Source organism: Arvicola amphibius, chromosome 4 (assembly GCF_903992535.2).
Source record: "Arvicola amphibius chromosome 4, mArvAmp1.2, whole genome shotgun sequence".
NCBI classification, from domain to species: Eukaryota; Metazoa; Chordata; class Mammalia; order Rodentia; family Cricetidae; genus Arvicola; species Arvicola amphibius.
The window spans coordinates 71828056-71853545 of NC_052050.1; the positions used below are offsets into that span (position 1 = coordinate 71828056).

Genomic DNA, 25490 nt, shown 5'->3' on the forward strand with positions numbered 1-25490 from the left:
AGAGCTGCTTAGAAGTCCCCCCTTTTTTCCCACAGCTCCATTCTCTCCTAACATAGACTCTCCCTCTGGCATAGACATATGTGCAATACTAAATTGTTTGAGGAAGTGTCACTGCAGCAAATTAGGGTCTTGCTCCCCCCAAATGACTGAAAAACCAGTCTCAGAAAGCCATTTTTATTTCTAATGCTCTGATATGAACCTTTAGCGGGTACCAATAGTCACTTGCCACACTCGGACCAGGTTGTCTGTGTAACCAGCAAACAGAGTCTGTAAAAGAGAAAACAGGGTCATGCCCAGCAATGAATTCTATAGCCCTAAACAAAGAATGTGTCTATGGCATGCTAAGTGTTCCCACAGGAAGAGATTCAGGCATTTTTTTTAAGGCCTCTTCCACTTTAAAGGTTAATGACTCGATCTTTCCCCAGATGAAAATACATATTCCACTAGTATATGTCCTAAATCGATGGATAGCTTCATTTCATTTATGTTGATAATTAGTCTTGTGCTTGAAGTTCTTACCTGGCCATCAGCAGACCATGCCAGGGAGGTGCACTGGGGTGGCTCTGCCTTGCTGCTGGTGCTGATAACTTCTTGCTTCAGCTCATCTACAATGATCTTGCCCTCCAAGTCCTGAGAACAGACCAAAACTAGGTAAGGATACCCATAATACAACTAATTATACCATGGGCTTACATGGTCCACGATATGATTATTATCATACTGATCATGCTACATTTCCTTTTATGGAGCTAGCAAGGTGGCACAAGTTAAATGCCTTGCTTTACAATTTTCTTATTTCCCAGAAACTATGAAGTTGACCTGGCTACGGACAGACCAGTTTCCCTGTACCCACACACAGCATGCATATGCATAGACAGTAATGAACCATTCTGAAATCGTCTACTTACATAGTTCAATTTCTAATGGATTATATTTTTCTTTTAAGGATGTATGAAACATTAACCTAATTCCCAATCATCTCAGGGCCCAATCAGGGCTAAAGCCTATAATTTGAGTACTTAGGAGGCCAAGGTAGGACTGAGAAGATCTGATTGTATAGTAGTCAAGTTGATTCCTCATGAAATAAGCCCCCAAAAACTTAAGCAGAAAAGTTGGGGTTACCCTTTAGAGTACTTGCCTAGCATGTGCAAGGCCCCAGGTTCAATTCCCAATACCACCCCAGAGTAATGGCCACAGAATTTGAGGTTAGCCTGGGTTAGACACTGTCCAAAATATAAAAATATATAGAAATAAAACTAAAAAGGCACAAAAAACAGGGCCTGAAACAGTAATTTTAGGGCTCTTGTACTACATTAAGTGCTCTACTGCCTGCTGCACACTACTGGTGAGACTATTTTTGGTTATCTTCATGGTGTGTCTATAACTGTTTATCTGGTAGGTAGATGCCATGTATTCGGACAGAATAGCCTGTCACAAGGTAATTACTTTTTGGCCCAAACAGCAATTATTACATTCAACCAATACACAGGCATTCCCTTAGGCAAAAGTCAGCAAGCAAATTGTCAAAAAAAAAAAAAAAAATCCTAACCTTGTTCAACTGACATCAGCTTAACAACAGAATCTACCAAGAAAGCTTGGCTTATAGCAGCAAAATCAATATGCTTCACAACAGACCACACTTACCCAAATCTTGATACTGGGGCCAGTGGCAGCACATAGCCAGTAGCGGTTGGGGCTGAAACACAAGGCATTGATGATGTCCCCACCATCCAGTGTGTAAAGGTGCTTGCCTTCATTCAGATCCCACAGCATAGCTTGGCCATCCTGAACAGAGAGAAAAGGTGAGTTAGGACAAATAAACCTAATGACTGAAGTATCCGCGTTCATGCCCTCAAGCCTTCTCCTCTAATGCACAGTATCCACACCAACTTACTTTTTGAGGGAAAACTTCTTTGGTAAACCTTTCTACAGATTTTAAGCTAATGCTTAGAAATATTCCTGCAGTCTAGCTAATCTCTTAACTGGTGCATGTTATCAGATAAAAGCACTCTCCATAAAGGAAACGAGGCCCCAAATACCTTGCCTCCAGAAGCACAGAGAGATCCGTCAGGAGAGACTGTCACTGTATTCAGGTAACCAGTGTGGCCAATGTGGTTGGTCTTCAGCTTGCAGTTAGCCAAATTCCATACCTAGGAAAAACGGGTCCATAGGTGACCAGGACTATGGTCTACCATCAACAAGAAAGGCACAACATCTTTAAAGGTATCTCTAAACAGGCTTCTCGTGCAAATCCACTTAATCCCAACACTTGGGTGGCTGAGAATGGTAGATTGCTAAGTTGAGGCCTGCCTGGATGGCACATGAGCGAGAACTGGCCTCAAAAACAAACCAAATCCCTAATATACAAAGATAAACCATTAAAGAGCCAAAGTCAAGGTAATCTGTAAACCATTCCAAACTGGAGTTCATTGCTAACTGAGAGGAATGGGAACAAGAGTCTGGATTTCTAACAGCCATGCCATTCTTGACGCTCACCTTGACCAGCTTGTCCCATCCACAGGAGACGATGATAGGGTTGCTGCTATTCGGGGAGAAGCGGACACAAGACACCCATTCTGAATGACTCTCATCCTACAGAAGACGCAGGAGTAAGGTAAGAGAAAGCAGTCTTTCTGACTACAGATAAGCACCCTAAAGGAGGCAAAAGCACTCTCACACTCGTCTCCTCAGAACCCAAGCCTTTACTTCAGGACCAATACAACACAAGTCAAGCCTGCTGACATGTGGCTGAGTCTCAGGATGCCTCAAGTCTACCCACTCCTCATGGAGCTCAGGGACAGGCACAGCTCAGAAACAGCCTCTGGATTTCAGCACTGCAACTCAGATGGCATGTTGGGGTCATCACTGCTCCGCCTGGCATGTAACTCCTTTAAGTACTTAAATATACCTTCAGGAGGTAGGTGAGAGACTCGAGATCACCCAACCCTTAGGGAAGTTACCGGACACATCTGGGTATTTGCTCATGTGCAAAGGCCTGTTCAATAAATGCCTTGGCTTGGGGGGGTCTCATGTCGACTCTGGAGAAAAATTAATTCCAGAGTACCTTGCCACTAATGAGTGAGCATGCATAAAAATAGTAAAAAGCAACCAAAATCCCACAGAGGACGATGACACACCATCACATCTGCAGCTAGATGGTGGTGCACAGCCTTAATCCCAGAAGGCAGATCTGACTTCTAGGCTAACCAGGACTAGTGATGAGCCCATGTCGACAGCAACATCCCCCAAGGGATGGGTGGGAGCCAATATTTAACTCCTAGGTGTATGACCTTCTACCACTTTACCTGGACAGTGTACTTGCAGACCCCCAGAGTGTTCCACAATTTTATGGTCTTGTCTCGGGATCCAGAGACAATCTGCCGGTTGTCGGAAGAGAAGGCAACACTCAGCACATCCTTAGTATGGCCCACAAATCGTCTCGTGGTGGTGCCCCTAAGAGGGAGACAGATTTTACCCATTTAGTCAGACCCCGTTCTTGGCTTCATCTTTGCTCCAGTAGGCTCCACCATTCCTCACAGCTCACATCACACGTGACTTATGTTCTATTAGCCTATGCCTGGCATGTGCCAGAGAACCCGTTCAGAATTGCAGGACATGTCCTCATTCCCTTGTGGGGATTGGTTGACAATGTCTTCGTGTCATCACCAGGGTCCTCTGTTACACCTGCCAGATGCCCACCTCAAGAGGAAACACTTTTAACTGCCGGCTGTACCTGGTAAAAAATGCTCAACTCAACCAGTACAGCCCTCAGCAACTCCATTTTATCTCATCCTCCACAAAAGGACCAATTTCCAAGGGAAGGCCACACCCTAGGGAATCTACCTCAATTTTGCCCAGCTCCCCCCACCCACCCAGGTCCCAAAGCAGCTACTTGCGTTGTGAGATCCCAGAGGCGCAGTGTTCCATCCCAGGAGCCCGAGAGGGCAAACTGCCCATCAGAGGAGATAACAACATCACTAACAAAGTGGGAGTGACCTCGTAGAGCACGCTGTGGTATGCCATAGTTGGTCTCATCCCTGGTCAGCTTCCACATGATGATGGTCTTGTCTGAAAAGATTGGTAAAGAAATCCATGAGGCCCCACAGCCTACTTATATCTGGTGGGAACTGAAGTTAAAAGAGGGGCTTGTTATTCCAGAATATAAAAACGCACTGAGACTATGGGCACCACAACGTCCTGGGATTCAAACTTAAATCTAACCCAAAATTACATAGTTGTGCATTGAATGTTTCGCCTACACGTATGTCTATGGCATCCTTACAAGAGGGTGTCAGCTCCCCCTCAACTAACTACAGACTGCAGTCACCATGTGGGTTCTGGGAAACAAACCCTACCCAATCCCTTTTGAGAGTTAACTAATCTTCTCTATTGCTCTAGTCCAACGGCAACTCAGTAACTGGGATAAGCACACACCTTCTGTGCCTTTCAGAGAAATGCGGTAGCTACGGAGCAGACACAGTCCTAGCCGGGTAAACCTTACATTATTAGAGAGAATGAACATAAATTTGGATGGGTAGGGAGATGTGGGAGGGCAAAACACGATGAAAAAAAATCATGGGACAAAAAGCGTTACAAGGGAAGAAACTCTAGGGAAGGGCAAGACTGGAGGCCTGGGGAACACGGCAGCTCCAGTTCCCACTGCTCACAGGGATCAGGGCCAAGCGGCGGCGGCTCAGAAACAGCCTCTGGATTTCAGCAAAGTAACTCAGATGGCATGTTGGGGTCATCATTGCTCCGCCGGGCTTGTACCCCCTGAACTACTTAACACATCTCCAGAAGACAAGCGAGAGACTTAGAAGTCACCAATTCTTCGGAGAGTTACGTGACACGTCTCGGTTTCCGTACATGTGCAGTGGTCGCCCTGAGGCACAGGTTCGGGTCCGCACGCCCCAACTCATACCTGCGTGGGGAGTGGACCAAGCCCGCCCGCCCGCGCGCCAATGGCAAAGCCAGGAGACACGCAGTCCCCTGGACTCCCAGTGTTCCGCCCGGCATGCAGCCCGTACCTCGAGACGCAGACAGGATCATGTCCGGGAACTGCGGGGTGGTGGCGATCTGGGTTACCCAGCCGTTATGGCCTTTGAGGGTCCCACGAAGGGTCATCTGCTCGGTCATGACTGCGGCTGATGCGAGTGTCGCCGGAGCGACAAGGATGGCACCGGATAGCAAAGGGAGCCAGGTACCACAGCGGCAGCCACGGCGACCCCGCGGAGGAAAAGAAAGAGCGGCCTCCGCCGGAACCGGAAATACCCGGAGAGCAAGGCGGGGATTCCCATGATTCACTGCCGCCCATAGATGGCGGCACCGGGTGGTGGGAGGGGCTGGGTGAGGTAAGTTGCAGTATCGCCGTTTCCTCTGCCACGGAACACAATTTGGCAGCACCGTACAAATGCATTTTGAAGTCAGATGTACCAGGTGTCTAGAAAGACTCCTCGGCAGGTTAGAGCATGCTGTGGGAGCAGAAGAAATGAAGCGACCGGCTGACTGCCACAGTGCAGCGGCTTCTTTCCTCCTCCTCCTCCTCCCTTACGTAGCAGAGACGGAGCTCCGCCCTTTCCGCTTGGTAATCGGTTCCGCGGTTGTCGACACAGACTTAAGCGATGATTTAAGGGTGTTAAAGCTGCAACTGAAGGCGTGTGCCACCAGATCTGGCCTTTCTTCTTTAAGGCACGTAAAAGAAGCTTTCATGTAGTAAAAGCTAGTCTTAAATTGGCTTTGTAGCCAAGGATGATTCTGATCCTGCTTCTGTCGCCCACTTCCTGGAATTATAGGCTTGAGTCTCCTGGCTAGGTTAGAGAGGACGTGCTGGCTTCAGGTTTCAGAGGATTTTTGTTGGAATCCCTTTCTGTAGTTCTGACCACTCCATAGAAAAGCCTGCTAGTTTGCCCTGAAGGTGTTCCTGGATAGGGAGGCAGAGGAACACTGATAACCTGGTAACTTGATGACCTTCCTCTCAACACTCGTTTAATATGTAGTGTCCCCCGCAATGGCATAGATCTCTCCTTAAACTTATAGTTTTGTGTTTAAAATGTTATTTGTGTGTGAGTGCGCTTGCAGCACTGCACAGGTGCAAGTCAGGAGTTTTCTCTCCTGCCATGTGGTCTTGGCTGTGGTGACTCTTGGTCAGTTCAGATATTTTTAAAAATGAGCACCGATCAGGGTGGTAACAACCACTAATAATCTATGTGAACTGAAGGGCACATTTATTTATTTCAGTGCTGTTGCTTGAACGCCAATATGCTAAGAAAGAGCCTTATGGGAGTTACATCTCCCTTTCTCCCCCCAAGAACCTTGTTTAGTTTTTCTTTGCTTTTGAGACAGTGTCACATTTTATAAACATGGCTGGCCTGGAACTCAGAGAACCATCTGCCTCTGGGAATGCTGGGATCAAAGGCATTTGCTCACCACGTTCAACCTTGTTTACTTTTTTGATACAGGATCTACATAGCTCAAATTAAGATCCCCACTCCTCAGCCTTCCAAGTAACTGGGATTATAGACGTAAAACACCAGGCCCTAGATATAATGTATTTGTAAAATACATTGAGTCTAGTTTCTTATCTGTGAATTGAGATTGAAATTAGCATTTACATGATACGATAGTGTGGAGAATAAAGGAGACTGCACAGTGTCAGAGGTCTGTAATCAAAGCACTCAGGAGGCTGAGGCAGGAGGATTACTGTAAGTTCAAGGCCAGCCTAGTCTACACAGTGAGTTCCAGACTGGAACTAGCTAGGGTTATAATAAAACCTTACGTAGTGGTGAAGCAAGCGGACCGCATCCCGCCGTCCGGCTAGCTTTACCCGAAATAACTACACAGAAACTGTATTCATTTAAAACACTGCCTGGCCCATCATCTCTAGCCTCTTCTTGGCTAACTCTCACATCTTAATTAACCAATTTCTAATAAAAGGGTGGTGGATTCTTGAGCTGGAGCTACAGATACTTGTAAGCACTGAACATTTTTCTTTTAAACATTTTTGAACTGAATATTTTTTCTTTACTACATGTATGTCTGTGCACCTCATGTCTGCCTGGTGCTCGCAGAGACCAGAAGAAGTCGTACAGTCCCTTGAAACTGGAGTTACAAATGGTTGTAAGCCACATATATGTACTGGGAATTGAGCCCTTGTCCTCTGGAAGAGCAACTAGTGCTCTTTAACTGCTGAGCTATTTCCAGCCCACCAAAAATATCTTTGTAATAAAATGTTTCCCCAAATAAAAATCCCTTAGTTGCTCTTACTTTACGTTTCCAGAAGAACCTGGAGTCCTGTGAGCTCAGAAAGTTGAGCCTGGGTATGTAGTATAAATCAATCAGTCAGTCAACCAAGGCAATGGCAGGCACTGAAGCTCAGAGGGAGAATTTTTGAGTAGCGTTTACAAAGCCTTGTCTTCACTCCCCAGCACTAGAAAGTAGGAAATAAAGTAGCTATTGGTTATTCAGTTCTTTATTAAACCAATCAGAAGGTGCCTTGGCAAAAACACATCTACATAGCATAAATAAATATCTACAAGTAGAGGCATAAGACAGGACATCTGGACTGCCAGGGCTGTGTGAACGTTTATAACTTGGAGGCAAAATTGAACCTCTTCATCAGCACAAACCTTTAGGTGACATTTAATTGTCCTGATGAACAAAGATAAGTAAGAAAGTGTCACTGGCTGAGCAGGATTTGATCTTTGATCTGAGACAGACCATGGGTATTTTTGCATTCCACGAAGGCTTTCACAGCCACCTGGGACACTTTCTCCACTACATCTAAATGTTTGGAATTCGTAGTCTTGCTTCTGTATAAGTTATTTGTGTTATACTAGAGACATATGTATTACCACATCTTCATCTTTTTCTGTGGTGCTTGGGCCCAAACCTAGACATGAATTATTATTATTTTTTTTATTAAAAATAACTTTTGCCAGGTGCTGGTGGTGCATGCCTTTAATCCCAGCACTCGGGAGGCAGAGGCAGGCGGATCTTTGTCAGTTTGAGGCCAGCCTGGTCTACAGAGCTAGTTCCAGGACAGGCTCCAAAGCTACAGAGAAACCCTCTCTTCTCAAACCCCACTTCTTCCCCCCAAAGAAAGCTAAATAAATAAATAAATAAATAAATAAAACATTTAGAGCAACTCAAGATTCTTCTGTAATTGTGGATGATTCATTTTATAGTTTGAACATTAAAATATTCTGAAGTAGTCTTTAGGAGGACTCAGAGGGTAAAGCATTCACCAGGAAATAGGCATTCTAAGAAGGGTTCCGCAGGTAGAAAAAGTACAAGCATGCAAGCATTGTCAAAACCAAATACCGCCACAAAAGCGACTCTAGAGTTCAGTGCTGCCACCTACTGTCCACTCTGGTTCGCACTTTAGCTGTCTGTAAATTAAGCACAAAATTCTCTTTCTCTTGTGTGTGTGTGTGTGTTTGTGTGTGTGTCTGTGTGTGTGTGTGTGTATGTACACCCGTGTGCGCGTGTGTTCAAATGACAACATGCAAGAGTCTGCTCTATTTCTTTCACCACGTGGGAGGTACCTGGGGATCAGACTCAGGTCTCAGTCTTGACAGCAAGCACCATCACCCACTGAGCCCTGTTCTCAGACCTCGTTTAATTTTTAGTTTAGTATGATTAGGATGTTGTAGAAGGAAAAATTGGTTCCCTCAATTGTCTCCAGCCTCAACGTAAGTGCTGTGGCATGTTTATTCTGCTGCATTGATGATTTTTTTCTTGTTTTTGCAAGACAGGGTTTCCCTGTGTAACAGTCCTAGCTGTCCTGGAACTAGTTCTTGTAGACCAGGCTGGCCTTGAACACACAGGGATTCACCTGCCTCTGCCTCCCGAGTGCTGGTATTAAAGGTGTGCACCACCACCACCTGGCGTCATTGATTGTAATGAGATATTTTCATTGTTTTTTTTTTTTTTTTTGTTTTTTTTGTTTTTTTTTTTTTTGAGTGGGATCTCACTTTATATTTTTGGCTTGCCTGGAACCCACAGGGATCCATCTGCCTGTGCTTCCCCAGTGTGGGATTAAAGGTGTGTGACATGGCCCAGCAGAGTAGGTGCAGAATTTTAAAATGATTCTCAACCTTAGCCCTTTTTGTCATTTTTTGTAATTTTATATTTTTTGAGAGTTTCAAACATGCATGCAATGTATTTGATCAAGTCCACTTCCATCCCTCCAGTTCCTTCTCTGTCACCCCTGATACATGAGGGGGTTTGATGTACATGTCCCATTTTGTGCTCAGCCTGCAAATTGACTAGTTTTGGGTTTCTGTTAATAACCATCTACAGCAAAAGCAGCTTCTTTGATGGGGACTGAGGAATGCACTCATCAATAGGGATAACATAGGAATCATTTCAATCCTATGTCCATTTGTCAGAGCAACAGTAGAAGGCTTTCCCCTGGGGACCATGTCCTTCCTAACCATGGGTCCTTGGCACCATTAATGGTGCCAGGCATGAATTCTGTCTCGTGGAGCAGGCCTTATATTCAATCAGAGTGGCCACCGCTGCACCAGTGAACATATCTAGCCAGACTGATTTTGTTTCTCAGTCGTAGTTCACAGCAGCCACAGCTGGGGAGACTGATGCTTGCTTTCCTGGGGATCCCATTTGAGCCTCTTAGGAAAGCTATGGGGCAGTGGCTGGTATTCCATTTACTTTTTTAAAAATGAGATTTGGACAGTTATGTGACATCCCCGAGGCCATTCGCTTAGTAAATCATGAAGGTTTTTATGCAGGCCCCCTTCACTCCATAGTCTCTGCTCTCAGTCCTATGAACCCTACCTAGTTTTGTACTTTTTAGTTAAAATATTGGAACCTAGATATGTATGATAAAAGTACAGGTTTAATTAGATATTTAGATAGTTTGATGACACTTGGGTGGTAGTTTATGTGTCTTTTATTTTTGTTTTTGTTTTTGTTTTTTTCTGAGACAGGGTCTCACTTTGCAACTCTGGCTGGCCTGGAACTTACTATGTGGATCAGGCTAGCCAAATACTCAGATAGCTAACTGCCTGCCTTTGCCTCCTGACTTTGGAGATTAAAGGTGTAAAGATGACTCAGTTTTATAATTAGTTAAAACTATGAAAAAGTTACACATTTTCACAGATATCCTACATAAAATACCATTTTTAAAAGAATTAATTTGCAGCTGGGTGGGCAGAAGCAGGAAGATCTCTGTGAGTTCAAGGCCAACCTGGTTTATAGAGTGAGTTCTAGGACAGGCTCCAAAACTACAGAGAAACCCTGTCTCGAAAAAGAAAAAGAAAAGAAAAGTATTCATTTCTGAGCCAGGCGGTAGTGGCACATGCCTTTAATCCCATCACTTTGGAGGCAGAGGGAGGTGGATCTGTGTGAGTTAGGGGCCAGCCTGGTCTACAAGAGCTAGTTCCAGGACAGGTTCAAAGCTATAGAGAAACCTGGTCTCGAAAAAAGTCTTCATTTCTGAGTTCTTTTAATGTTATTTATTTTCCTTTATGTGTCTGTATGTGTACATACACTATGGAGATCAGAAGAAAGCATTGAATCCTCTGGAACTGGAGTTAGGGGGAATTGAGAGGGGCTCTGTGGGTGCTGGGAGACAAACCAGTCCTCTGCAAGAGCTGTAACTTCTTCTAACCCTGGAGCCATCTTTCCAGCCCTAGTTTCATTGTTTGTGTGTGTGTGTGTGTGTGTGTGTGTGTGATTGTTTCTAGCCAATCATTGAGTGCCTGTAATATTAGGATCCAGTCAGGGTCAGGACCTACTGAGAGCAGCCTTTTCTTCTAATTCTCTTGTTCTCTCCCCTCTGGGTTCGCCTTAGGGGGAGGTGGTGCCCGAAAAGCCTCTGTTACCATAGCAGAGGCTGATTCAGGCATCAGGGAGGCTCTTGGCCGCTCCCGTGTGAAGCTGGGAAAGACTCTGTCTTGTGCCTGAGGTATTGTCTATCATGACTAAACACAACGTAGGGAGGAAAAGGTTTATTTCAGCTTACAAGTCTCGGTTTACACTCCATCATCGAGGGAAAATTCTCACCTGCTCGCCTGCACGCAGATCTTATGGGGGCACTTTCTCAACGGACGGTCCCTCTCTTCAGGCGACTCTAGCTCGCGTCCAGTTGACAGAAAACTAGTCAGCACAGGCTCTCGAGATGACGCCTGCCATCTCGAGACGTGTCCAGCGGTGTCGCAGCCAGACGGCTTTCCACACGCTCTGATGGGGGTTCTGACTCCGCAATGCTGTTCTGCTCTTTACTTTCTTAACCTCAAAGACAAATGTTTTTTTATGATCTGTTGTTGAGTTGCTGAAAGGGTACTTAACTGCCAGTTTAATTTTTTAAAAAAGTACTTATTTTCACAAGTGTGGGCATTTTGCCTGCATGTGTGTCTGTGCACCCTGTGTGGAGAGGGCACTGGATCCTCTGGAATCAGAAGAAATGATTTGTGAGCCATCTTGTGGGTGCTGGGAATTGAACCCAGATCCTCTGGAAGAACAAATGGTGCTCTTAACTGCTGAGTCTTTACTTCACTCCGTACACACACAAACATATATACACATATAATACATATACATATGTATTTGGCTTTTCAAAACAGCTCCGTGTGTATGTGTGTGTGTGTGTGTGTCACGTGTGTGTGTGTGTGAGAGATTGTTTCTAGCCAACCATCCTGAAACTCATGCTATAGACAAGGTTGGCCTTGAACCCAGAGATCCACCAGTCTCTGCCTCCCCAGTGCTGATATTAAAGGAGTGCACCATCATGTCTGGCTCCAGTCCCCAAGTTTAATTTATTTTTCTATTGTGTGTGTGTGTGGACCATGGAGTGTGTATGCAGGTCAGACGAGAGTCATCATTATAGAGCTCTGCTTGGCAGGCTTGTGGCAAGGCTTTTACTGGCTGAGCCATCTCGCCAGTCCCGGATGCAAGTTTTATATAATTTTTTGAAAAGCTTTGCTCACTGTCTGTGATGGGCATATGTGTAGGCCTGTTCGACGGGAACCAGATGTCGGCTGGAAACAGCAGCAGCCCTAGTTAGGCTCACCATCTTGAGTAGCTTTTGGAGGGACGGCCAGCTTTCCTAGTTTTATCCTGCAGGTGGCAGAGTTGGGACAAGAATCAAAAAGAACACCAGGACAAAAATACTTGTCCCGATTTCCTTGTACCTTGGGATCAGGGGACACTATAGAGAGAGTGGGGAAGCTTTGTGGTGTTTGACTGTAAGGTTTTAAGGCACCTAACAACTCTTGGTTTTTCTTTTAGTATTGCCATGGGCGATTGGGTGAGGGATGTTATCTTCCTTTACTTCCTTTGGCAGTGACTTGAAATTATAGGAGTTTTTAGGTACAGTAATTTCAGACTACAGAAATGCTTTAATTTTGAAAGTTCTCTTCTGGTTAAAGAAATAGCATGTTCATATTTTCTACTAAGAGAAGATTGCTTTTCTACAGTTTGAATATCTTTAGGATCAATTCATTTTTTTTTTTCAAGGCAACAATTATGGAGAAAGGATGTGAATCAACCTCAGCCTTGCATTTTATTAAATGATTGATAGGTGTGTGTGTGTGTGTGTGTGTGTGTGTGAAATAGTGCACATATGGAGGTCAGAGAACAACCTTCAGTAGTTAGTTCTCACCTATAACCTTGTGGGTCCCAGGGATAAAATTTAGGTCATCAGTCTTGGTGGCAAATACCTCCACTGAGGTATCTCACAGGCCAGGTCTTGCATTCTGATTTTACACATACACAGACACACACACATATGTTTATATATATACACATACACATATATCTGCATGTGTGTCTGTGCTCCTAAGTGCTGATGCCCTTAGAGGCAAGAGGCGTTGGAGCCGTTGGAGCTGGAGTTAACAAACTCAGATCCTCTGGAAGAGCTGTGAACTCCTGAGCATCTCCCCAACTCCAGCTGGGCATTCTAAAATTAACCAGTAGGTGGTGCTCACTTATCTCTTTTTTTTTTTTTTAAATATTTATTTATTTATTTATTTGTTATGTATGCAATATTCTGTATACGTGTGTATGCCTGCAGGCCAGAAGAGGGCACCATACCCCATTACAGATGGTTGTGAGCCACCATGTGGTTGCTGGGAATTGAACTCAGGACCTTTGGAAGAGCAGGCAATACTCTTAACCTCTGAGCCATCTCTCCAGCCCGCTCACTTATCTCTTATTCATATCTAATAGTATTCAACTCTGCTGGCCCTCTGTGGTATTCCTTTTCATTGATAAGAAGCATTCTGCAGCCCTAGTCAAATGTACATCACACTTTTGTATATAAAGGAAGTGTCTGGGGGCTGGAGAGATGGTTCAGCAGTCAAGAGCACTGGCTGCTCTTCCATAGATCCCAGGAACCTCATGGTGGCTCACAACCATCTGTAATGAGATCTGGCGCCCTCTTCTGGCCCGCAGGCGTACATGCAGACAGAGCACTGTATACATAATCTTTAAAGGAAAAATCTGGTTCCTTACTTGTTAATGTTGACTTCTGGGTCCACTGCTGTTGTGATCCGCTAGGCCTTCTGACAGGCTAGTTCTGGAAATGTACTGTTCAAGCAAGCACTTCCAGGTAATGACGAGGGGCAGCACCCCACTCTGGGAACATTCTGGTGTGGAATGCAATTATGGTGCCATGTTTGAAGATGGATTGGTAGCCACTGCTTCCCGGGACCTCATTATTTGCTGAGCTCCGTGCTAGTGTTTTATTAAGATGCAATTCTTCACGCCACGAGGCAAATGCATTGCTTTACCACTTTATACGGGGAGAGAGTGAAGTGCACAGGATTCAAGTAATTGCCACAGAGTCACGCAGCATGTAAATATTGCCACTGTGATTTCAATTAGGTTTCCATAGTGGCTGGGTCTGCGTTCTTAACAAATGCACAGGTGGGTTTGGGGATTTTTCCCAGCTAATGTGGAAAGGCCTGAGGACTCTGTGGACTAAGCCAAGCTTCAGCGTAGGTTCCTCGCGGGGCCTGAGCTGCACAGCAGCATGAAAGCACAGAGATAGCACTGGAGAAGGGCAAGGCGGCCTTATTCTTGTTCTTGTGTATTCTTTTTTTTTTTTTTTTTTTTTTTTTTTTTTTTTTTTTTGGTTTTTCGAGACAGGGTTTCCCTGTAGTTTCTAGAGCCTGTCCTGGAACTAGCTCTTGTAGACCAGGCTGGCCTCGAACTCAGAGATCCACCTGCCTCTGCCTCCTGAGTGCTGGGATTAAAGGCGTGCGCCACCACCGCCCGGCTTTGTTTTTTGTTTTTTGAGACAAGGTTTCTCTGTAGCTTTGGAGCCTGTCCTGGAACTAGCTCTTGTAGACCAGGCTGGCCTCAAACTCACAGAGGTCTGCCTGCCTCTGCCTCCCGAGTGCTGGGGTTTCTTGTGTATTCCTTATGAGGAGGATGAGGCAGCCCTGGCCCCTCAGTTTCATTCATTAGAAAACAAGGTTCTGAACCCAGAGTGGTCTCCAAGAATAGTCTTCTGAATGACTTGAAGAGTCAGGCATGGAACTGCGTGCCTGTAATGCCAGCTCAGGGCTGTCTGAGGTCAGCTTGGTCAGCATAGGGGGATTCTGATTCCAAAAGAAGAAAAAGGAAAAGCCTTGTTTTCAAATGGAAGCCCATAGCCCTACTCCCAGACTAAGTAAGTCAGAGCCTCCAGCACTGGGGACCAGGAGACCTTCCCCTTTAACAGATGCCCCAATGCTGATCTCCTTGTTGGAGAATTGGTGGAGCAGAGGCACTCTGTGTTTGCTGACACAGAAGTCCCATGCTTCATTTTTGTGAGTTTGAGCCCAGCCTGGTCTACAAGAGCTAGTTCCAGGATAGGCTCCAAAGCTACAGAGAAACCCTGTCTCGAAAAAAAAAAAAAAAGTCCCATGCTTCGTGCTGGCAGCACTGCTTCAGACAGGCTCTGGGAGCTATTGTAAAGGGATAAGGAACAGAAGAAAGCTTGGGTTTATGTGCTGAAGACCTGGTACATGTTAAGCATGTAGCCCAGGCTGACCTCAGACTTGATATGTGACCTAAGTCGGGTCATCCTCCTCCCGCTACCTCTCGAGGGCAGACTATAGATGTGCACCAACATACCTGGCCTGAGCACTTTTTAATGTGAAAGATTACCAAGGAGCCTATTTTTGGTTTAACTTTATATGTTCAGAAACTAATTGCCTATTAATATTTTCTTTGTTTGTTTTTTTGTGGCAGGGTTTCTTGTAGCTTTGGAGCCTGTTCTGGAACTCACTCTAGACCAGGCTGGCCTTGAACTCACAGAGATTTGCCTGCCTCTGCCTCCCGTGTGCTGGGATTAAAGCGTGCACCACCACCGCCCAGTAGGTGATTTTTTAAAAAATACTATTTTTAATAAATTATTTGTTTTTGTTTTGTGTGTATTGGTGTCCTGTTTGCTTTCATGTCTGTGTGAGGGAGTCAGACCTTGGAGTCACAGTTTTGAGCTGCCATGTGGGCATGGGGAATCGAACCTGGGTCTTCTGGAAGAGCAGTCAGTGCTCTTAATCTCTGAGTCATCTTTCCAGTCCGGTGACTTGTTTTTTAAAGACAGTCAGCATCTGTTTTGTTCAGCTTCACATATGGGCACCCATTATATGCCTGCTGCTGAGGATGCAGAACAAACATAGTTACCACCCAATGGAGTCCATTTTTGACCCAGGAAGACAGACTAAAAATCAGCCGTACAAAGTGATGATTGTGCTTGTGTGTCGCAAACGTGGAAGGACAGGAAACTGGGCAGTTATTTCCTTAAAGAGGTAAAACGATGGTTGGCGAGATGACTCAGTAGTTATGAGCACACACTGCTCTTGCAAAGGACCCAGATTTAATTCCTAAGCGTCCTCATCAGGTGGCTCACAACCACCAGCCACTCCAGCTCAAAGGGGGAATCTGCCGCCCTCTGCTGGCCTCCATGGGCACTGCCCATAATTAAAAAATAGAACCAAAATAACAAGAGATACAGTGAGAGTAAAAGGGTAAAGACAAAATATAGATCAATAAAGAAGGATATCATCTCCAAGCGGTTCATTTTTATAGTGTGGACATCATGACTTAACCACTCCTTCACGAGGCCTGTGTGAAATGCACCATGGCATACACATGACCTTTGGAGATGATGTGTTTACACAATCCACGCAGGGCTCCGTCCAGGGAGAAAGATGAGTGACACACCCTGCAGACACTGCCAAATAAAACGGATATGTTTCTCTGTAAATGCCGAAGTGTAATTAGATCTATTCCCTGCATTTCGTCTTAATTAACAGAGAGGTTGCACTACCAATTTTAGCTGATGAAAAGGGGCTGGTTGGCACGTGTGTTTCTAAAGCAGGAAATGTTTTTTGGAGTTGGGTGAGCATCCAGACAGATTCCAAAGCAGGAGAAGGTGACACTAAGGGGACATTAAAACATTCAGGACTGAGTCTCTGGACTTGGTAACTGTCCAGGATCATGTTTATATTTTTATGAGCATCGACAGGGTCTCAGTAGTCTAGACTGGCCTTGAACTCACTATGGAGCCAAGAACGGCCTTGAACTTCTAGTCCTGCTTCTGCTCACAGTGCTGGGATTCTAGGCGTGTGTCAGCTGGGATTCTAGGCGTGTGTCAGCTGGGATTCTAGGCGTGTGTCAGCTGGGATTCTAGGCGTGTGTCAGCTGGGATTCTAGGCATGTGTCAGCTGGGATTGTAGGCGTGTGTCAGCTGGGATTGTAGGCGTGTGTTACCACACTTGCTTTATATGGTGTCCAGGATTAAGCCCAGGGCTCCATCGTGCACGCCAGGCAAGCGTCCTACCAGTTAAGCTTCATCCCAGCCCAAGGCTCTATTCTTAAACCAGCCTACTATGAATTTTTAAATGTGTAATTTAGAATATGTCTGTTATGATACTGTAGGTACATTGAATGAAGGAGGAAATATTGGCGGGTGAATTATATTTCTGCACTAAAATAAAACATCTTAAACACTTCTCCATTAGAGACGCGAACGAATCATCATTTTTCACTTAGGCCTAAGAATGATCATAAAAATTTCACTTTGGAAAGCAGGGATGGCGATATTACTGTCAAAGGAAACAGAATTTAGAGAAAGAGTATCACAAGAACCCCAAAGTGTTGTTTAATGTACACTAGGAAGAATACATTCTGGAGTTAATTTGAGAAAATGTCTACATCCCTTCAAGATCAGCTCCATGAATGCAGAGAGCCCATGGTGGGCTCCAGGGTGAGCTATCTCGGTGCTGATGATGTAAGCCTTGCTTGCCTGGATTCCAGGGTGAGCTATCTCAATGATGGTTGTGTAAGCCTTGCTTGCCTGGGTTCCAGGGTGAGCTATCTCAATGATGGTGGTGTAAGCCTTGCTTGCCTGGATTCCAGGGTGAGCTATCTCGATGCTCATGATGTAAGCCTTGCTTGCCTGGATTCCAGGGTGAGGTATCTCGGTGCTGATGATGTAAGCCTTGCTTGCCTGGGTTCCAGGGTGAGCAATCTTGATGCTGATGATGTAAGCCTTGCTTGCCTGGGTTCCAGGGTGAGCAATCTCGGTGCTGATGATGTAAGCCTTGCTTGCCACAGAGCCTTCCTCACCTCTCTCCTGTATCCATGCTCTTTGCAACCTGGCTCTGCAGCTCTTTTCATTAGGAGGGTGGAGTCTCTGAAACTAGGCTTTTTTCTTTAAAAAACATTTTTAATGACTTATTTTTATTTTATGTGCATTGGTGTTTTCCTTCATGTCTGCTGGGTGAGGGTGTCGGATCTCCTGTAGTTACAGACAGTTGTGAGCAGCTATATGGGTGTCGGGAATTAAACCTGGATTCTCTGGAAGAGCAGCCAGTGCTCTTAACATCTGAGTCATCTCTCCAGTCCCTTTTGTGGCCCTTTTGTGGCTTTTTTTGACTTTTTGAGAGAGGGTTTCTCTGTGTAGCCCTAGCTGTCTTAGAACTTGCTCTGTAGTCCAGGCTGGCCTCGAACTCACAGAGATCCGCCTGCCTCTGCTTCCCAAGTGCTGGGATTAAAGCCATGCACCATCACCACTTTTGTGGCTGCTTTAGCAAACAAAATGTATTACAGATGATTGTTGCCAGTTCCCAGTCAAGGAATGACTTAGAAAATAGGAATTATGGGGCTGGAGAGATGGCTCAGTGGTTGGGAGCATTGCCTGCTCTTCCAAAGGTCCTGAGTTCAATTCCCAGCAACCACATGGTGGCCCACAACCATCTGTAATGAGGTCTGGCACCCTCTTCTGGCCTGTGGGCATCCACACAGACAGAACATTGTATACATAATAAATAAATATTTAAAAAAAAGAAAATAGGAATTATTTGTTAAACAATGAACATCACTTTTATTTATTTTCATTTATTTTTTGTTTTTTTTGAGACAGGGTTTTTTTTTTTTTTTGTAGCTTTGGAGCCTATCCTGGAACTAGCTCTTGTAGACCAGGCTGGCCTCGAACTCACAGAGTGCTGGGATTAAAGGCGTGTGCTACTACCACCCGACAAAACAGTCACTTTATTATGTTTAATTATTTCCTTATTTTGTATATAAGTAAATGGGCACATACTTGCTGTGTGGTGTGTATGAGACAGAGGACAACTTATAGATGGGAGTTTATGTTCTGCAGCTATTCAGTCCCAAAGAAACACAGAAGATTATACTAATTACAAACTGTTTGGCCTATTAGCTCAGGCTTGTTATTTACTAGCTCTTACACCTTAAATTAACCCATAATTATTATCTATGTTTAGCCATGTGGCTTGGTACCTTTTCTCAGTGAGGCATTCTCATCTTGCGTCCTCTGCATCTTGCTGACAACTCCATCTCTGCCTTTTCTCTTCCCAGAATTCTCCTAGTCTGGTTGCTCCATGTATACTTCCTGCCTGGCCACTCGTCAATCAGTGTTTTATTAAACCAGTATGATTGACAGATCTTTACAGTGTACAAGGGTGTCATCCCATAGCAACAACTTGCTGGAGCTGGTGCTTTCCTTCCACCATATGAGTGAGTTTGAAGGCTTGAACTCTAGTTATCAGACTTGGCAATACATGCTTTTATCCACTGGGCTGTCTTGCCAGCTCAAAAGTCATGCTTTTGGCCAAAATAAAAAGAGATGTTTGACATTTTGTGGGTTCCACAATAACCTTACTATTGTCTTCTTAGACAAAATTATGATGTGATTCACTTGATGAAGTTATTTGTTTTCTATTTATTTATTTTTCTGAGACAAGGTCTTTTGAAGCCCAGGTTGTTCTCAAACTCTCCATGCAGTTGAAGAGGACCTTGAACTCCCAGTCTTCCTGTTTTCTCTTCCCAGGCACAGGGATGACAAGCTGCTACCACCATACCTGTGGGCCTTATCTCCTTTAGTCTCACAGTAATGTTGTTTGAGGTTACTGTTCTGAGATGGTTGCTGCGCATTTATTTTATCTGCCCTGAGTAGTAATCATACTTGCTGACTCTTTGGGTGTGTCCCACCGTGGCTAGGCAAGGCCCAGTATCCACTATTATTTAGTATTTCCTGAGAGCTCAGTCAAAGTGGTAAGATTAAATAAAGAGGTTTTATTGAAAACAAAGAGATGATTACATTCACATTGCTTAGAAATCCTAAAAGGTCAGTTAGGATTATTAGAAGGTGCTGAAGAGCTGACTTGTGGCGGCCACATCTACACTTCGCCATTACAAGATGGCGCCGAGGGCTAAAGTAAACAAGTATGTGGCGCGAACTTCTCGCGCCACATCTGCCTAGCAACAGGTTTCCACCAATCCTTTTCTGCCTCGTCACCTAATCAGTAGACACGCCCCGTCCTCCTGTATATAAGCCGCCACCCAGCCCGGCTGGGGGGGGGGGGGGCCCTGCTTCCAGCTCTCCCTCAACCAAGCAGCGCTTCAATAAAGTGTGATCAGAGAAGGATCCTGTGTCAGTGGTGATCTTTCCCCGCTGGTCGGGGCTCGCTCGCCGCAGCTGGCGGACACACCCGGGGGGGGGGGGGGGGGGGGGGGGGGGGGGCCGAAGAGGATTCAGAACTCTACACACGAAGCGGTCGGCGCCAGTAAGTATCCTCAGGTATGCTTCTTGGAGGAATTAGTCCTTTGTGGTTTGCACTAGCAGTGGTTGTTTTTGCTGTAGTGGTTTATGCCTTTTGCATTTTTATCCGTTGTCATAGACCAGGAGAGGAGTGTCGCTGCTGCAACATCTAAAGTGAAAGTAAGTCCGTGGCAGATAATGCGATTTTTCTGCCCTTTTGTAAGCCTCTTGTAGAAAAGTAAGCAAAGATGGGCAACGATCAGTCTGTCTCCGGTGCATGCGATTTTGTAGATCCTATACAGCGGTTACTACAGGAGAGAGGATTGAAAATCTCGAAATCCACTATAAAGGTGATTGTCGGGGATATTGATCGCTCGGCGCCGTGGTTTGCGGTGTCTGGGGATCTAAATCTGCATTGCTGGAGAAAGCTAGGCAAAGATTTGGAGGCAGCAAAGGAACAGGGGCAATTAAAGAAGGGAACATCCTTTCTGGAGATTAGTACACTCCTGCTTGAAAGACGGAAAAAATGTAGAGGAGTTAAGAGAAGGAAGGAAAATGCTGGCAAGACACCAGGACAGCCTTTCAGAAGCAGGTTCAAAGACAGAGGAGGATACTGAAGAAAAGTGCACGGTAATAAGGAACAAAAAAGGGGAAAAGAAAGATATAAAAGAAAAGGAGGATCCTAAGATAAATAAACCTTCAGCACCTCCCTTGTATCCGGTGCTGGATGAATTCGCAGCCTTGCGGCTGTCTGAAGAGGAGCTGTTAGAGGCAGAGGAGGAGAGCTTAGAGGAGGAAGATGCACGTTATGAGGAGGAGAGATATGGGCCAGCTCTAAAAGCGCCCACTAGAGAGCTTCCCCCTCCTTACGTGCAGCCCAGGAGTAGCTGCCATTTCATCGACAGGGGCACTCTTGCGCAGTTAGCTGTGCATTATCCACCTTCAGTGGTGGTATTTCCTGTTTTTGAGGATCAAAATCAACAAAGATATCATGAGCCAGTCCCTTATAAAGAGTTAAAAGATTTAGTGGAAGCGGCAAAGACTTATGGAGCTAATGCGCAGTATACCCACACATTACTGACTCGGTTGACCACCAGAGCTATGACACCAACAGATTGGTGGGAAATTGCTAGAGCATGCCTTTCTACAGGTCAATATCTAGATTATAGATCTATAGTGGTAGAAGCTGCTCACACTCAGGCTCGAGTAAATGCGCAAACGCCAAATCGAGCTCCCTGGAATGCAGACATGTTATTAGGGCAAGGGCAATGGACGGCTAATCAAACAGCCTATCCAGTGGAGGTTTATCAACAAATTAATGAAATTTATACAAGAGCATGGAAAATGATACCAAAAAGAGGTGAAGTAACGGGCAATCTTACGAAGATTATTCAAGGCCCTACTGAACCTTTTTCGGAGTTTGTGGCTCGCATGATGGAAGCTGCAGGAAAAGTTTTCGGTGAGGCAGAAGAAGCTATGCCTCTGGTTCAGCAGTTAGTGTTTGAACAGGCTACTAAAGAATGTAAGAGAGCCATCATGCCATGGAAAAATAAAGGACTGGATGCTTGGCTTAAGGCCTGCCGAGAGATAGGCGGCCCTCTAACTAATGCTGGTCTAGTGGCTGCTATGCTAGCAGTCTCCAGGGGGCAGGGAAGATCAGGTACCTGCTTTAATTGTGGGAAGCCGGGGCATGTACGAAAAAATTGCCCCCAAGGCACACATAAAAAGAGCCAAGGTCAGAGACAGCCAGGCACATGCCCGCGGTGCAAAAAGGGAAAACACTGGGCGAATGAGTGTCGATCCGTAAAGGATATCAATGGACAGCCCATACCCAATGCCACATCAGCCATGTCAAAAAACGGGCAGAAGGGCCCACTACCCCAGGGCCCGAGAATTTATGGGGCAATTCAGGAGCCAAACATGAGACCACCCCAGTCATCAGAAGGGCCACCACAGGCTCCGCAGGGTTGGACCTCCGTGCCACCACCGGATTGGTACTGACTCAGAGTATGGGTGTTCAAGCTATAGACACAGATATGTCAGGACCTCTGGAGGAAGGAACAGTGGGACTAGTCTTAGGAAGATCCTCCAGTACTCTTAGAGGGTTATTAGTGCTACCTGGAGTGATCGACCCTGACTACAAAGGCATTATTAAGGTAATGTGTCATTCTCCGTTTGGCATCATTTCGATTGCACCCGGAGATTGTATCGCACAATTGTTAATTCTTCGATCAGACCATGAAAAATTTCCCTCTTATGAGAAAGAGAGGGGCAAGCGAGGGTTCGGCTCCTCTGGGGTTGAGCTAGCATGCTTGTCTATAGGACTTGATGATCGCCCCATATGTACCCTAGAAGTAGAAGGAAAGCTCTTTACGGGCCTGTTGGATACCAGAGCGGATAGAAGTGTGATGCGTAAACAGGATTGGCCGAAGAGGTGGCCGTTACAGACGGCTGCACAAACCTTACAGGGTCTAGGATACCAAAATACTCCAGATATGAGTGCTAAGCAATTGCATTGGAGGATGGAACACAGTCAAGGCACTTTTCAGCCTTTTGTCATAGACCTTCCTTTAAATTTATGGGGAAGGGATGTACAACAACAATTAAAATTGATAATTACCAATGATTATTCTCAAGTGAGTAAAGATGTTATGAAGGCACAAGGCTTTGTGCCAGGAAAAGGGCTGGGGGCTCGCCTTCAAGGTCGAAGTGACCCCGTGTTGCCCACTCCCAAATCTGATCGGAAGGGCTTGGGTTTTTCCTAGGGGCCACTGATGATGCGTTACGCATCCCCTGGGGCACAGATACACCCGTTTGGGTGCCTCAGTGGTCCCTGTCTATGGAAAAGCTCCAGGCCGCACACATATTAGTTAAAGAACAACTTCAGCTTGGTCATATTGAACCTTCTGTGTCTCCTTGGAATTCCCCTATTTTCATCATAAAAAAGAAGTCAGGAAAATGGAGGCTGCTGCATGACCTTAGAGCAGTTAATGCACAGATGCAACTCATGGGATCTGTCCAAAGAGGGTTGCCTCTTTTAAGTGCTTTACCAAGAGATTGGCCTGTTTTTGCCATAGATGTTAAGGATTGCTTCTTTTCTATACCCTTGCATGTTTTAGATAAACATCGTTTTGCATTTACTGTTCCCTCTATAAATCATGAACAGCCTGATGAACGCTATCAATGGAAGGTTTTACCACAGGGTATGGCCAACAGTCCCACCATGTGCCAGCTATACGTGGATCAGGCGTTACAACCAGTGAGACGTAGTTTTCCCAAAGTTAGGCTGATCCATTACATGGATGATATCCTATTGGCAGCAAAACAAGAGCATATGCTAGAACGGGCATTAGTTGCCCTGGAGGCATCCTTAAAACAAAAGGGGCTGATTATTGCCGCCGATAAGATTCAAAAGACAAGTATTATAGAGTTTTTAGGAGCCCGTGTTACCCCAAAACAGATTTTTCCACAAAAAATTTGCATTCGTACATCACATTTACGCACTTTAAATGATTTTCAAAAGTTGCTCGGAGATATAAATTGGCTGAGAGGATATCTCCCCATTACCTGTGAAGCTTTGCAGCCGTTATTTTCCATATTAGAAGGAAATCCTGATGTTACATCACCTAGAGAGCTTACACCCAAAGGAAAAGAGGCATTAAAGATAGTGGAAAAGGCCATAGAACAAGCGCAGGTTCTTCGGTTTGATCCAGAACAACCATTATTGCTTTGCATTCTGTGCACTGTTGGTCATCCTACTGGAGTATTGTGGCAGACAGGCCCGATTTGGTGGATACATGGTCATACACTTGGTTCGCGCACATTAAGCTATTATCCTGATTTAGTGGCACAACAGGCCTTATTGGGAGTGAAGTTCAGCTTGACCACCTTTGGCAAAATGCCAGAAAAGTTAATATTGCCCTATACCAATGATCAAATTGAGGTTTTGACAGGGACTGCTGATGATTGGGCCGTATTGATTTCCTCATATTCAGGCGTTATTGATAATCATTATCCGTCTGATAAATTGCTGTCCTTTATGGCACAGAATGTTGTATATTTTCCAAAGATTACCAGTGCTTCTCCTTTGAATAATGGCTTGACTATTTTTACTGATGGGTCCAAAACTGGAATTGGAGCCTATATGGTATATGGCTCCCCGCCTGTTACTCTGAAATTTCGCTCTGGAGCACCCCAAGTCGTGGAGTGTCAAGTAGTGTTGGAGGTCTTTAAGGCCTTTCCCCATCAGCCTTTTAATTTGTATTCTGATTCATGCTATGTAGTTAATGCTGTAAAACATCTGGAAGTGGCTGCATATGTTAAACCTAGTAGCATGGTTGCATCTTTGTTATTACAAATTCAGAGTTGTATAGTTCAACGTGCTAAACCATTTTTTATCGGTCATATTAGAGCTCATTCCGGTCTTCCTGGACCTATGACTGAAGCTAATGATATGGTTGATAGGGCTACCAGGGAAATGGCTTTAGTTGCCCTGCATCCTATGCAATCGGCTGAACAATTTCATAGAAAGTTTCATGTGCCTGCAAATACCCTTCGCCTTAAGTTTAATATTACTCGCGACCAAGCGCGTGAGATACTTAAACAATGTTCTTCCTGTGTGATTTTTCATCATCCGCCTCATATTGGGGTTAATCCACGTGGGTTAAAGCCACTTACCCTTTGGCAGATGGATGTTACTCATGTTTCAGAATTTGGCAAACAAAAATATTTGCATGTTTCTGTGGACACTTGTTCAGGTGTTATACATGCCACCCCGTTATGTGGTGAAAAGGTCATTAACGTAAAGACCCATTGCCTAGAAGCCTGGGCTGCTTGGGGCAAGCCTTATTCTTTAAAAACTGATAATGGCCCGGCATATGCCTCTAAAAGTTTTCAACAGTTCTGCTCTATTTTTGAAATTAATCATATTACTGGTTTGCCCTATAATCCACAAGGACAAGGCATCGTGGAAAGGGCTAACCGCACCATTAAGGAATTGCTTCAAAAACAAAAAGGGGGAATAGCCGAGGGCGCATCCCCGCGAGATAGAATATCTCTCGCTCTCTTTACATTTAATTTTCTGACCTTGGATTCCAATGGCCGTTCAGCCGCGGAAAGACATATGGACCACAGACACAGAAATACAGAATTAGTAAAATGGAAGGATGTAATTGATAATAAATGGTATGGACCGGACCCTGTGATACAGAGGTCCAGGGGAGCTGTTTGTGTCTTTCCTCAGAATCGGCCAGACCCGGTGTGGATCCCTACCAGACTGACAAGAATCGTGACAACACTGGAACAGCATGACGAAGAGCAAGGAGATGTTGCTGCTCCTGATCCTGTTGGTGAACCTGCCGGTTCCAGTTGAATCTGAAGAATCTTATTTCTGGGCTGTGGCCCGTACATGGCCCATTCCAATTCCTGTTCACAATGAGTCCACAATATTGCCACAATTTTTTGTTGATAGTTG

At 45.1% G+C, this 25490-nt stretch overlaps 1 protein-coding gene and 3 non-coding genes across 4 annotated transcripts; all 4 read right to left on the reverse strand.

Moving 5' to 3' along the window:
- Positions 1-158: 158 nt before the first annotated feature.
- On the reverse strand, positions 159-5263 carry Rack1 (receptor for activated C kinase 1). Its single transcript, XM_038325805.1, has 8 exons — positions 5028-5263; positions 3897-4068; positions 3306-3453; positions 2497-2592; positions 2040-2150; positions 1645-1785; positions 520-630; positions 159-267 (listed from the first exon to the last, which is right to left on the reverse strand). Exons 1-8 carry the CDS (start codon positions 5134-5136, stop codon positions 202-204), a joined length of 954 nt encoding a protein of 317 aa, XP_038181733.1. The 5' UTR covers positions 5137-5263; the 3' UTR covers positions 159-201.
- Positions 2805-2872, reverse strand: LOC119813823. The gene has a single exon (XR_005285269.1). It is a non-coding gene; the product is annotated as a small nucleolar RNA SNORD95 (small nucleolar RNA).
- Positions 3594-3673, reverse strand: LOC119813811. Its single transcript, XR_005285260.1, has one exon. It is a non-coding gene; the product is annotated as a small nucleolar RNA SNORD96 family (small nucleolar RNA).
- LOC119813824 lies at positions 4690-4757 on the reverse strand. Its single transcript, XR_005285270.1, has one exon. It is a non-coding gene; the product is annotated as a small nucleolar RNA SNORD95 (small nucleolar RNA).
- Positions 5264-25490: the final 20227 nt, after the last annotated feature.